The sequence below is a fragment of the Gopherus flavomarginatus genome, chromosome 1 (assembly GCF_025201925.1).
Source record: "Gopherus flavomarginatus isolate rGopFla2 chromosome 1, rGopFla2.mat.asm, whole genome shotgun sequence".
Taxonomy (NCBI): domain Eukaryota; kingdom Metazoa; phylum Chordata; order Testudines; family Testudinidae; genus Gopherus; species Gopherus flavomarginatus.
Window position 1 is genome coordinate 378,369,995 of NC_066617.1, and position 15,037 is coordinate 378,385,031.

A 15,037-nucleotide genomic window follows, 5' to 3' on the forward strand; every position below is an offset into this window, starting at 1 on the left:
CCACCCACTGCTCAGAGCAATACCAACCCTAACTAAATCATCCCAGCCAGGACTTTGTCAAGCCTGGCCTTAAAAACCTCTATAGATGGAGATTCCACCGCCTCCCTAGGTAACCCATTCCAGTGCTTCATCGTCCTCCTAGTGAAATAGTGGTTCCTAATATCCAACCTAGACCTCCCCCACTGCAACTTGAGATCATTTCTTCTTGTTCTGTCATCTGCTATCACTGAGAACAGCCGAGCTCTTTCCTCTTTGGAATCCCCCTTCAGGTACTTGTTGAAGGCTTCTATCAAACCCCTTCTCACTCTTCTCTTCCGCAGACTAAATAACCCCAGTTCCCTCAGTCTCTCCTCGTAAGTCATGTGTCCCAGCCCCCGATCATTTTCTTTGCCCTCTGCTGGATTCTCTCCAATTTGTCCACATCCTTTCTGTAGTGGGGGACCCAAAACTGGACCCAATGCTCCAGATGTACCCTCACCACTGCCTATTAGAAAGGAATAATCACTTCCCTTTATCTGCTCACAATGCTTCTCCTAATGCAGCCCAGTATGCCATTAGCCTTCTTGACAATGAGGGCACACTGCTGACTCGTAACCAGCATCTCACCCACAGTAATCCCCAGGTCCTTTTGTGCAGAACTGCTGCTTAGGCAGTCGGTCCCCAGCCTGTAGCAGTGCATGGGATTCTTCCATCCTAAGTGCAGGACTCTGCATTTGTTCCTGTTGAACCTCAACAGATTTCATTTGTCCTAATCCTCCAATTTGTCTAGGATCCTCTGGACCCTATCCCTACCCTCTAGTGTATCTCTCTCTCCCCCCCAGCTTAGTGTAATGTGTGAACTTGCTGAGGGTGCCATCCATCCAATCATCCAGATCATTAATAAAGACGTTGAATAGTTGTATGATACTGTCTCCTAGTGACTAACAAGAAGCTGTTTCTAATCAGGGTCATGAGCACAATCCCTCTGCAATACCTGGGCAAGACTTTCCAAAGAGTCCTGAGAAAAAGGCCGCTGCTCTGTCTGTCAGCCAAGAGTGGAGCAGAGGTGCTGGAAAGGGCAGGGTAATAGTGGTTGTATGTAATTTTCATCATTAGCTCTTACATGAGCATGCCTGAAGTAACTTGCACATTGAACAGGATATTGTTTGTGGTGCCAGCCGCTTCCCTGCTCAGATGAAGTAACTGTCCATGTAAGCTTTATCTTTGCAGATTGCTTCAGACCCTTCCATGGAGAGAGGGAGCAGTTCCTGTGAGGATGAAGAGAAACCTGTAGGACGATCAAACGTTCTGTATTCAGTCAATATTGGCCAGACAAAGCACTTCACCTTCTCCTGGAGGGATTCTTGGGGGTCAGAGTGTATCACCGGGAGCATTTGAAAATAATATCATATAAATATATATATAATGAAACATGTTAATAACTATCTTCAATGCAACAAAGATAAATATAATCACCATTTTCACCATGCAATTTATACACTGGGCCGCACTCAGACGTGGAGGGTCAGAAAGGATGTCTGTGCGAAGGTCACAATTGTAAAATCACACATTGCTCAAGTAGGCTGCGGAACTCCCAGCCACAAGCTATCAAGGGGGCTAATAACCTAGCAGAATTCAAAGAAGGACTGGATGTTTACATGGGTAACCAAAAAATTCAATTACATACGTGAGGGCTGTTTTAAAAACTCTTGGAACGGCTCTAAACCTTCCCGATTTACACCATTAAGTATCTGTAGCTAGTGGGTGTCAGGGGAATCTTTTGGAGCAGGTTATCTCATAGCTACTTATTGCAGGAGTCCTTCCCCCTTTCTCTGAAGCGTGTGGAACTGGCCAGTGGATACTGGGCTAGATGGACTGCAGGTCTGAGCCAGTCTGGCAATGCCCATCTTGCTATCGGTGGTGTAAATCCAAGGCTTTGTTTTTGCTGATTTTTCAACAGCTCCTGGGAGTCTCTAGACTTGTACTGAGAGCAGAAAGGTGTCTCGTTAAATATCATCTAGTTTTCTGTTCTTTTTCATTTCAAGAGGGAAAGTTCAAAACGCCTTGGATCTGCACAGTACACAATGTCAGCTGTCAATTACACTGACAATGTCTGTGGTATAACCCGGTTCCTTACAGCATGGGACTCTGTAGCCCGGTACATCTCTGTCACTGTGTGATGAGAAATATCCACTAACTAAACCTCAGTGCCGGCCTTCTGTGGGAGCTCTGCTTGAGATACGGCATCAGTGCCAGCAACTGGGATTTTACTGGGATTTTCACACTAGTTCCTATCTTCTTACAGCCCCAACGTCTGGAATCCAGACACTCTGCAGGAATCTCAGCTTTCAGTTTTTCAGAGATTTTTTTTAAATGAGTTGCTAGAAACCCTGAATCAATTGCACCCCAAAAGCCTGAGAAACCAAAGACACATGAAAACGAACCCCACATTAGTGTATTTTTAAATCCCATTATTTTTAATACAATCTCAAACAGATTCTTCTACTGTTCCAGCTGGGGCTCTTCCCCTCCTCTGGCAGCTCCTACTAGGGCTGGAGGCTTGAACTCCTGCCAGATGAATCTGAGACAGCCCAGACTCAGGACTTCTGACCCCTTCTGCTGAGCTGCTTCACATGGATCACAGGCTAATTGCCATGTTCTGTTCATTCGCTCTGAAACACCTGGCACAGGGCACTGTCAGAAGACAGGCTGCTGGGCTGCCTGGACCATTGGTTTTATCCGGAATGGCCATTCTGATCTTCTCATTTAGACCCCAGATGTTTCTGCCTCCTGCTGCAACCCAGTATACCCCAGCCCCCTCCCAGAGCTCAGATAGATCCCAGGTATGATTCATCCCAGCCAGGGCTTTGTCAGCCAGGAGTCCTGATGGGGTCTCTCTCTCCACAGAGTTAGTAACAAATTAAGAATAAATATTAAAATTTAACACTAACTTGTTTCCCTTAAGAGACTCAAGGGGATAGAGAAAAAGACAAAGAATATGTTATTGCCTCTGTATAAATCCATGCTTCGCCCACATCTCGAATACTGTGTACAGATGTGGTCTCCTCACCTCAAAAAAGATATTTTAGCACTAGAAAAGGTTCAGAGAAGGGCAACTAAAATGATTAGGGGTTTGTAATGGGTCCCATATGAGGAAAGATGAAAGAGGCCAGGACTCTTCAGCTTGGAAAAGAGGAGACTAAGGGGGCATATGATAGAGGTATATAAAATTATGAGTGATGTGGAGAAAGTGGATAAGGAAACATTATTTACTTGTTCCCATAATACAAGAACTAGGGGCCACCACATGAAATTAATAGGCAGCAGCTTTAAAAGAAACGATAGGAAGTTCTTCTCCACACAGCGCACAGTCAGCATGTGGAACTCTTTGCCCGAGGAGGTTGTGAAGACTGGGACTCTAACAGCGTTTAAAAGAGAACTAGATAAATTCATGGTGGTTAAGTCCATTAATGACCATTAGCCAGGATGGGTAAGAAATGGTGTCTCTAGCCTCTGTTTGTCAGAGAGTGGAGAGGGATGGCATGAGAGAGGTCACTTGATCATTACTGTTACCTCTGTTTCCCTAAAAACCAACCCAGGGTCACACTTGTAGTTAGTTTTATTACAATGCCGCTGTTAGATCATACAGAACAGAGATGGAGCTTATTCAGACATGCACACGTTCGTACCCTCATGCACCCACACACTTACACAGGCAGAGAGTTACTGGAGACAGCATGGAGGCTGACAAGCTGAAGTGCGCTAGATCTGGGGTGTGTCCGCCTGCAGTCACAAATCCAGGCTGCTGAGCAGGTCAAGGAGCAGCAGCTGCTTGTGTCCATGGCTGCTTCCTTTTGCTGGAACATACACTGAGTTTCATTTCTGTGTCCATCACCGAGAAGCATTCCCAGATGAGTTCTTCTTTTCTTTACAGCATTTTGTGATTTCCTTCCCAGGGCAGATTATATCAGACACACCTGGCTCCTGTCTCTGGGCTCCTTTCTCCTTGCAGTTCCTCTCCTCCCAGATGGGATATGACAAAGCTAGTAAGTTCACACAAGTAGTAACTTGAAAAGGTTACAGAGCTTGCAAAGGTTACAAAACTTCAAAGGCTCTGTTAGCAATAACTGAAGTTACAAGTCTGAAAAAGGTTGCAGAACTTAATGATGCAAGTTACAGATCTTACAATTGCATTTGAGCAGAGGCTTTACATAACAATTACCTATTAGGTTGACTCGCTCTGGGGCACCTGGTATTGGCCACTGTAAGTGGACAGGATTCTGGGCTAGATGGACCTTTGATCTGACCCATTATGTCCGTTCTGATGTTCTTATGACTTGCCATAAGATATGAGAACATATTGGTTTTAGAGATGACTGGATCGCAGCTGACAAGGAGAGGGGAAGAGAGGAACAAGAGATGCAGTGGCCCTTGGGGAGAAGACACGCAGCAGTGTTCAGGATTGACAGAAGAGCTGAAGCAAGATTGCAATTTCAGGGATCCAGCTACCAGGAATTAGAAAGGTGGCCACCCAGTGTAGTGTACATAGACTGATTCCCCAGTTCATTACATTGACACAGCACAGTAAGGACAGGACAGGGTTTAATGTCTTTCAGTCTGTCCAGGAAGTGATTCAGGGAAGAGGACCCAGCATCATGGACCAGCCAGCTCTGCACAGAGCTCAATCTGAGAGCACAGGGAGAAAACATTTAGGTCTCTTTATGAGTAAAGAGCTGGAGCAGCCTGCCCCAGATCTGTTCGGTCCTCAGACCGTAAACGATGGGGTGTAGCACAGGAGGCACAATGTGGTACGCACCACTAATGAGAACGAGGAAATGCAGTGGCACATTGTGGCCAAATTGTAACATGAGGGAGGATAATAAATCTGTGACGTACAAAGCAGAGATGGCACAAAGATGAGAGATGCAGGTCCCAAAAGTTTTGAGCCAGGCATCCTTTGTGGGGAGGCGGAAGATGGCCCGGAGGATCTGAATATAGGACACGGCGATAAAACATCCATCCATTCCGATCATAAAGACAAGATCAAACAGGCTATAGTAAGTACTAATGCGGATGTCAGTGCAGGCCAGTTTCACCACTGCTATCTGATGACAATAAAAGTGTGGGATGATGTTGGTTCTGCAATATTGCCACTGCCTGACCAGGAAGGGATAGGGCAATGTGAGTATGCCACTGCGCAGCACCACGGCCAGGCCTATCTTGGCCACAACAGAGTTTGTCAGGGTCGTGGAATATCCCAGAGGATTGCAGATGGCCACATAGCGATCAAAAGCCATGGCCACGAGGATTCCAGACTCCATCCCTGATAGGGAGTGAACAAAATATATCTGGGTGAGGCAGGCACTGAAACTGATTTCCCTGGAATTGAACCAGAAGATGCTCAGCATTTTTGGTAGGGTGAATGCGGACATGACCAGGTCAATGACAGCCAGCATGCAGAGGAAATAGAACATGGGCACATGGAGGCTGGGCTCCCTCTTCACAATGAACAGGATGGTGAAGTTCCCCAACACGGCTATGGCGTACATAACACAGAAGGGAATGGAGATCCAGATGTGGGCTGCCTCTAGGCCAGGAATGCCAAGTAGGATGAAGGTGGAGGGGTTGGTGAAGTCGGTTTTGTTAGATTCTGACATGGCGTAGGGAAGATTGTGTCCAACTTTGAGGCATAAGGGTGTCTCCTGCATTTGCCATACATTCCCCTGACTTTCTGTGTGTTCCCAGTAGATGGTCACAGTAGAAATGCTGCAGGGAGAGACAAAGTTAATTTGAGACACTGCATGCAGTAGTGGAGGCTGTTCTCATGGGAGAAGCAGACTGATCGCTCTTTACACACTGAAAAATGACATTTTCATTATTCAGAGAGAATAACTGTGAACAATGACCCTACTAAATCCAATTCCATGTTTGTACTGTGCTCCCTGCATTAATAATTCCTACACTTTGTGGTGGGGGAACCTTCAGAGGCACCAGCAGGAAACACAAGTGTGGTTAGTGGTCATCCATCATTGTTCCTTAATGCAATGACAGCCTTGATAGGGAGTCCATACTGAAGGGAGTTCCCCGTTCAACCAATTGCTTGAAATCAGAGAGGGGAGAAAAACAACCTTTTAGGAAGACATGTGCTGGGAGAAACATCCCAGCTAGAACATCCCTCAGGGGAAGGACCTGGGCCCCAGTGATAGCAGCTGAAGAGAAGCACCTGCTCATTCGCAGCAGTGGACAAGACAAAATAATGTTCAGATCCCCAAGATATGGGATGAAGCATAAGATGTTCAGAAATGTGCTCAGTTTTAGTCACCCAGTCTCTATTAAGGATAGAAAAGTCTGGGACACTTTAGTTGATACAAGGGACAAAGAGGAGAGCATATGATAGAGGAGAGGAAAATAGAAAAGGAAACTGATTTATATTCAAATGGACAGTTCCCAAGCAGTACTGTCGATAGACACTTAGTGCTCCAAGAGGACTAATTCCTTAAAGATGAAGAAAATTGACAGCAAAACTGATTGGGAAGAAAAATTTAGACAGAAAAATATGAATGAATATTGGTAATTCTTTGATAACATTTTATTAGATATGAGAAAAATCACAATTCCAGAGTCAACAAAGTGAACAACTTTTGGTAAAGTGAAGGCAACAATTAGAGGGAGGGAAGCAATATGTAAGAAAGAGAAAAAAAAGGAAAATAGCTGGCCAGCAATAGAAATCAGAAGTTAGGAAAATTGATAAGGAACGTTAAGACATCAGGGAAAACTCCATGTTTGCAGGGCTATGGATCACAAAAAGGAGTTTGTTAAGTATATTGAGAACAAGAGAAATCCTCGAAAGAGTTTATGTCAATTCCTGTGTTAAGTGTAAAATATTGAAATATGAAAGGATAGGGGGTTTTTTTATATGTAAAAAGATTGACAAGGTTAAGAAACAATGGAAAAATGGATATAAGATTAGGTAAAAAAAGTCTAGAACTGTAAGTAATGCCAGTCGCTAACAGGGTTTATGCAGAACAGATCTTGTTGAAGAAACCTGTTTTCATCCTTTCATGAGATTGCACATTGGTTGATCAAGGGTTCACATTTGGGGGATCAAGCGAACAGCCCTGATTGAACAAACCTTGATTTCTCAGAGGCCTTTGATTTAATAGTGGAAAATACTAAGCTGGTGAGTTGGCGCAGGGAAAGGATTTAACCTCTGCACGTGGGATTGGGGGAATAAACTGCATCCAGTTCTGGGGCCCACATTTGAAAAAAGATGTTGAAAACTTGGAGACAGTGCAGAAAAGAGTCACAAAAACGATTGGAGGATAGAGAAAATGATGGATTGTTAGACTTGAAGGTATAGATCTCTTAACTTATCAAAAAGATTATCAAGCAGAGACTTTCACGGGGAGAAAATCATGGCTAATAACAGGCTCTGTAATCACCAGATAAAGGCTGAGCGAGACCAAAGGGTTGGAAGCTGAAGACAGGTAAATTACAGCTTGAAATTAGGGCCAAATATTTAGCACTGATAGTGATTAATCATTGGGACTCACTGAGAAGGGAAGTGTTGGATTCTCCAATTCCCCATGTTGGCAGATCCAGACTGGATGTTGTTTTTTGGAAGATCTCCTTGAAGGGTTGTTTACACTTAAAATGCAAGTCGTGCTGCCATAATGCTTCAATATAGACACTACTTACACAGATGGAAGGGTTCTCCCCTCAGCACAGGTAATCCCAGAGAGGTGGTAGCTAGGTCGATGGAAGAATTCATCTCATGTTGTCTACACCAGCACACAGATTATCCAGTAAGTTCTTGGAATGTACTGGAGAGAATTTTTTGTTCCAGATGCTGGAGAAACCTACTAGGAGAGAGGCTGTTCTAGACTTGATTTTGACATATAAGGAGGAACTGGTTGAGAATTTGAAGGTGGAAGGCAACTTGGGGGAAAGTGATCATGAAAGGAGAAGACTGAGAGGGAAATAATAACAGTTTTCAAATACCTAAAAAGTTTTTACAAAGAGGTAGAAAAAATGTTCACCTTAACCTCTGAGAGAAGACAAGAAGCAGCGAACTTAAATTGCAGCAAGGGAGGTTTAGGTTGCACATAAGGAAAAATGTTTCAAAAAATGCAAATGCAACGTTGGGTTATATTAGCAGAAGTCGGTGTGGGTTAGGTCTCAGCTGGAGTTATGTATCCAATTCACAGAAAGGATGTAGAGAACCTGGAAAGGATCCATAGACAAGTAACAAATGTTATACAAGGGATGGAATGCAAGCTGTATGAGCAAGCCAAAGGAACCAGTATGTTTATTTGGAAAAGAGGAGATTAATGGGGGACATCATAATGGTCTTCAAACACTTGAAAGGCTGCCACAAAAAGGTGGAGGAAAGTTTTTCTGTCTTACCACGGAGGGGCAGAACAAGAGGCAATGGGTTAAAATTCCAGCCTAGCAGATTTAAATTAAATTTCAGGAAAATCTTCCTTACTTTAGCTACAGGAGGCCAATGGAACAGACTCCCAGGGAAGTCATGGAAGCTCCTTCTGTGGAGGTTTTCAAAAGTTGTGTGAATGGCCATCGGTCTTAGATGACTAACACAAAACCGATCCTGTATCTTGTCGCGGGATAGACTAGCTGTCCTTTGTGTTCCGTTATAACTCTATGGTTCTATCGTTCTATGATGTAAAATCCTAGTGTAAACCCGGCCTTAGTCACACACATGTCTTTCGGATCAATTCAGAGGTAACTGAGTGAAATTTAATGGGCCTGTGTTTTACAGGTGGTCAGACTGGATTGTCAACTGGTCTCTTCTGATATTAAACCCTATGGATCTATTGATAAAGAAAGTAGATCAGGCATTTATATTTAATGTGTTTCATAACATGAACAAGGGAACATTTAGTTAAATTGAAAGTCTGAACATATAAGATTGAGAAAAGAAAATTGCTACCATAATTTCTATTTTGCCTGTAGAACTCCTTGCTACCAACATTATTGGAACGAAGAGAATAGAAGAATGGGATTGACAAATGGATTGGCCATTATAGGTGGTCCTGCTGGCATCAACTGTAGTTAAAGCCGTCTGACTCCTTCCATTAGAAGACCTCATTTCCAGCTGCTTATAAATTTGCCAAGTTTTTGGAGTTTGTTCTGAAATTATTATTTTTTTTTTAGTTTCAGGCATAACATTTCAGCAGACTTCTTGAATGAAGCTAGGAGAAATGTGTGTTATCCATATTGAAAAATTTTCATTATAGTTCTAGCAAGGATCCCTAGCACCACCAAGATTTGCAGAAGATAAAAGTCAGGTAACAGCCCCTGTCCCTCTGCCACATTAATAGACAGAATCATGAAATGCCAGTGGAGGGGGAGACAGTCTCTGTGCATTAACACACAGTTGGCTCCTGACATCTGTACTCAGTTCTTGCTCCAAGGAGAGTTTTGCCTCACTGGGGCCTCAGCAAAGTACGAGACATGGTCTCAGAATTTGGCCTTGTATTGCACATCTACGAACATCTTTCTTCCTGAAGGATTCACTGTGCAACTGAAATGCACCACCGTGGGGCTGGAGGCCATCGGGTGGAATGAGCAGAGGTGCACAGAAAAGAGTGACTTTTTGGCCAGTGATTCTTTAGCAAATTCATCATTTATGGCAAGGGCCCTGGGATGTTCCATGGTTGTGCAGAGTGGAAAGGATCACAGCCTTACTCTCTATCCCACCACACCCACCTTGCAGAAGGATTGTCGATCGGGTGAGCTGCTCAGCAAGAGATGGGTACCTGTGAATTACGAGATGGAAGTGTCTTCCCTGGGAATCCCCCTCAGGTATTTGTGACCTATACCTCGCTGAATCCAGCATCTGCAGCAGCATCAGATGCTGAGAGCCAACACACAGTGTGCACAGTTTCTAATATAGCTCTGTGTAATCCCAGGGGGGTTTGATCAGACTCTAGAGGATAAGGGAGCATCTGAATGTAAACAGACTGTGGACAAGCATGTTTCCACTTCGGTGCTAATTATCCAGCTTCAGAAGTAAACAATAATTAAGGAATCTTCCCAAAGGGAGATGAGAACTGCTGGGCTCTGTGCTGAGTCAGAGAGGAATTGGCAGCTCTGTATGTTTGTGTACATATATTTAAAAATTATAGTTGATGAGAAAAAAAAATTAGGGATAATGCTCAACTCCCCAGAGGATCTGATGTCCTGTAAATTCTCAGGATAGATGGGTAGATAGTAGACAGAGAGATCTGGAGAAAGTTGACTAAGAAGAGACACAAGCACTTACAGCAGCAAAGAATCCTGTGGCACCTTATAGACTAACAGACATTTTGGAGCTCATGCTCCAAAACATCTGTTAGTCTATAAGGTACCACAGGATTCTTTGCCGCTTTTACAGATCCAGACTAACATGGCTACCCCTCTGATACAAGCACTTACAGCAAACACATGGGACTGTCGCTAAGGGATCGGAGATCAGTACTTCTCATGAGTAACTATTATTACACTGTGCAGCAACTTTCATGGATGAATCTTCAAAAACCTGGCAAAGAAAAATCACTATGAACCATCCCCATTTCACTGATTGGTAAACTGAGGCACAGGGAGACATGACTTGTCCAAGGTCACACAGACATGGGCTAAGAGAATCCAAGTGTCTTGACTTCCCTTCCATAACCACGTTCTCTCTCTCAGTAAGTGACCACATGACAACAGGGAAATTGCCTTAATGGTCTTGCAGGGCCTGTTCACTGGGACGAGGTGAATAGAATTCCATGGATTGCAACATGGAACTCGGGACCGCCGAACCCTCTGGCAAACCAATCTGGGCCCCTCTCACACTGTCAAGTATCAGAGGAGTAGCTGTGCTAGTCTGGATCTGTAAAAGCAGCAAAGACTCCTGTGGCACGTTATAGACCAGGGGTCGGCAGCCTTACAGCAGTGGTGTGCCGAGCCTTCACGTATACACTCTAATTTAAGCCTTCGCATGCCGGGAATACATTGGAATGTTTTTTAGAAGGTCTCTCTATAAGTCTATACTATATAACCAAACTACTGCCAGCTGGTGTCTCAGCCCACTGCCAGCCTGGGGTTCCTTCCCCCAGGCCAGCAGCTGGCACTGAGTGGGACCGGCGGCAGGACCCGGCTGGCAGGAGCTGGCGGTGGAAAACACAGAGCTCAGCCTGCCCCATGTGCCATGAAAAATGGGCTCACACGTCATCTTCGGCACGCGTATCGTAGGTTGCCGACCCCTGTTATAGATTAACAGGCCTATTGGACCATGAGTTTTCATGGGTGAATGTACATGCATCCGACGAAGTGGGTATTCACCCACGAAAGCTCATGGTTCAAGACATCTGTTAGTCTATAAGGTGCCACAGGACTCTCTGCTGCTCTCACACTGTGAGGTTGTGACAAGCTGTAAACAACTGCAGGTCTTGCACTTACACAGCCACACACACACAAGGACACATCCAGCTGCAGTTACATGAATGATTTCACTAGCCAGTCATGAAACTACAATAGAGAGGCTGCAACCAGTTCCCCAGCCTAGGACCCAAGAGCTGTACCATCTTGCCTTGGCCAAAAGCCTGTCCAGTATAAGTTTCTTTCCCAGGCTGCCCTTCCCTCAATGTGGAGAGGATAATACACCAGCCTGAGCAGATTTCCCTTTTACATTTCAAACAACATCCTGTATTAAGGAAAACAATATAAACCAGATTTATTATTTAAAGAAAGATCAATTGTTTAAGTGATTGTAAGTAACAATGTAAGGAACAAAGCTGAAATCTGGGAAATAAACAACATCACAAACTAAGTTCTATACAGTAGACAGGCTTTGAATAAATGTGTCACACTGATGGTACAAACAATCCACCAATTTTCCACACACAGGCTAGAAATCCCTTCAGCTTGGGACCACGTCCTCAGTTCAATCCCAGGTTCTAACGTCTTTCGTGTTGAGTTGTTTGGAGAGTGAGGCCAAGTGATGATGTCGCTTCCACATTTTATAGCTTCTGCCAGGTAGAGGGAGCTTCATTATTCCAAACAAAAGCCCCCAGCACAATTAGTGGAAAAGTACAGGCACCAGATGGAGTCCAGAGTCACAGGAGCTGGTCACATGCCCTTCCATGCTTTCAGAACATTATGTACAAAAATAACATATGCATTCTAATAGGTTAATCATATTCATCAAATCATAATTTTCCACTGATGTCTTACATGACATATTTTATATACATTGTAAAAATCACATCATAATCATATCACCATGGTAAATATGAGGCTGCCAGGGTGTTGATTTGGGGAACAGAGAATCACACCTCCCTCCTGAGTTCACTGCAGGAGTGTTAGTCACTGACTGATGCAGAAGCAGTGTGCTCAAGGCTCCCTTTACCCTTTGATCATAAAACTCCCAAGTGTTGCAAACATTGTTATCCACAGGTGGTCTTGCAAAAGTCTGTGTACATTTCAACACTTTATAGATCTGCCTAGTGATCTCAAAAGTCAGCTAGTGTGCTTTCTGTGCAGCAATGTTAGCCATTGTGCTTTTCCAACTAGTGGTAACTCAATACATGGATTCATCAATGCCATGAGGTGCTGTGCCTCAGTTTCCCCCTCCAGATTGCAGACTAGGTTTATTATCATTTCCTTTCTGCGATAAACTTTGGGCCTTTGAACAGGTGTTAGCTGAGAAGCAATAGCCACCTACGGCATGTTGTTGATTACTCCTAGTACACCTCTACCCCGATATAACACGACCTGATATAACACGAATTCGGATATAATATGGTAAAGCAGTGCTCCAGGGGAGTTGGGCTGCGCACTCCAGCAGATCAAAGCAAGTTCGATCTAACGCGGTTTCACCTATACTGCGATAAGATTTTTTATCTTCTGAGGACAGCATTATGTGGGGGTAGAGGTGTATGTCCGAAAGGTTTTCCTCAAAATCATGCATGCTACATCTTTCCATAAGTTTACCATCAGTACCAATTTTTTTATCCTAAGATTTACCATTAGCAACTTACTTTGCATTCTGAGATTTAACAATAACACCAAACCTTTTTTCAGAGGTAGGCATTTCCAACTATTTTTATTGTACCAAGCCTTGTGTTTGGACAGTTTGGTTTGTTCAATTCTCATTGTGGTTTTCAACTGCTTCCTAAACCTTAACATGTGTTTAACTATTGGGTTTCCTTTCCTTTCCCTCAGTGTGGCCTTCAATAGGGATCTCAGTCTCAGATTGCCCTTGGGGTCTTGATATGCCAGGGTCCAGAGAGATAAAGATGTAAGGGAACTTCCTGTGTTGGCTAGCCCCATGTGGCGCTCCCTCCCAACCCCAGGGTATGGCCATGCAAAAAATCTACCCCTTCTTCACTTTGGTCACTGACTAATGTGGAGGCAGAGTGCTGAAGACCATCTTTAAATTCGGAACATTTGTGTCCCGAGTGTTGCAAAACATTATAATTGTAGTGTTTCCTATAGGTGTTCTTGTAAAGTTCTGTGTACCTTTTAAGACTTTGTAGATCAGCCCTGTGATCAAAAGTCTGAAAATGTGTCTTCTCTGGGTTGCTAGAAAAACCTCTCTTTGTATCTTTTCATTGTTAACCATTCTGCTTTTCCAAATGGGGATATGTCAATAGAGATATTCATCAAGTCATGAGACAATGTGCCTCAGTTTCCAATTACATACAGCTGACCAGATTGTTGCATAGTTTCCCTGTTGTGATAAGCTTTGAGCCTGTTTACAGATATTAGCTGAGATGCAGTATCCCATAGGGCTTCTTGTTTACTACTCCTAGTGTTAGACTCACAATAGAGGTCTCCTTACGGGATGGGGAGCAGGGAGATTCCGGACACAGTCTTGGTGTATAATACTCTAAGTGCTCTTTATTGATTACAAAACAAACTTTACTCACTTTACATTCACACCCCAAATTATACCAGAGTCAAAAGTTCAGAATGATCCTGATGGTCAGTCGAGATTCCTTTCGATCACAAGATAATTAGATGTGGGGAGCTGGCAAAAACCACATCTATATCCAAACAGGGCTGTGGATCAGTAAACATCTCTGATTTGGGGAAATCATAGGCAACCATTTATAGTCCATTCTGTCTTGTCATTGGTTCTTTGCCTTTGTTTCCTACAACTTCTACACACACAATTGCAATGAGACAATCCAGAGCAGGCTGCCAGGAGCCAAGGTGTGCCATTTCCTCCAATTCTTACATAATTTTATATCAGTTCAGCTGGTATTGTTTCCTTTTCTACTGATTCTCTATATTTTTCTTGGAACATAACAAGATTGTTTTTGCACATATAGTTCTAATAGTTGTCGACCTTAAGTTTTTGATTTGACACGTATTCATGTCAAGCGCACATTATGTCCAAAAGCCTTTCCCAAAATTCATGAATGGTACAAGTTTCCATAGGATTTACCATTAATACCAAATTATTTGTTATAAGGTTTACCCTTAGCAACAAGCTTTGCATCATGATATTTACCAATAATATCAAATCTTTTATTACAGGTAGGCATTTTCACATATATTTATTCCACCACACCTTCTGCTTGGACAGTGTGGTTATTGAAAATACATTTTGGCTTTCAACTACTTCTTGAACCTTAACATATGTTTAGCTACTGGTTTTCCTTTCCCCTCAGTGTCCCTTTCAGTGGGCATCTCAGTTCCAGGTCATCACTGAGTACTTGGTACTCAAGGCTCCGATGAGGTAAGGATGTAAGAGCACTTTGCATGTTGGCTGATGTTCACTGAAGCTGCTTCCCAACCCAGGGTTATGCCCATGGAAAAAGTTCACCCAGCACTTGGGCTTTCATTGTGATTTCCACTCCAAACACTTTTCCTAGATGGTTCTGATGGTGATCTGTGCTCTCTGAGCAAAGTGTTGTGCCTTCTCCCAGCACCTCTTGCACCACTGCTGTCTGTGTCTTACCAGAATTTCCTCCTTCTCTCTGTAAGGTGGATCATTAGCATTTTCACAGACAACCATTTATTCAGTGGGCTGTACATCCTGTCTTAAAGCTGAGGGGAGAGGCAG

General features: G+C 43.6%; 1 protein-coding gene across 1 annotated transcript; it reads right to left on the reverse strand.

Annotated features, from left to right (window-relative positions):
* Positions 1 to 4,688: 4,688 nt before the first annotated feature.
* Positions 4,689 to 5,636, reverse strand: LOC127051672 (olfactory receptor 52K2-like). The gene has a single exon (XM_050954329.1). It carries the CDS (start codon positions 5,634 to 5,636, stop codon positions 4,689 to 4,691), a length of 948 nt encoding a protein of 315 aa, XP_050810286.1.
* Between the last annotated feature and the right edge of the window lie 9,401 nt (positions 5,637 to 15,037).

Excerpts from the sequence above, each read along its gene's own strand:
- LOC127051672 (XM_050954329.1), bottom strand. The coding sequence starts at position 5,636 with ATGTCAGAATCTAACAAAACCGACTTCACCAACCCCTCCACCTTCATC.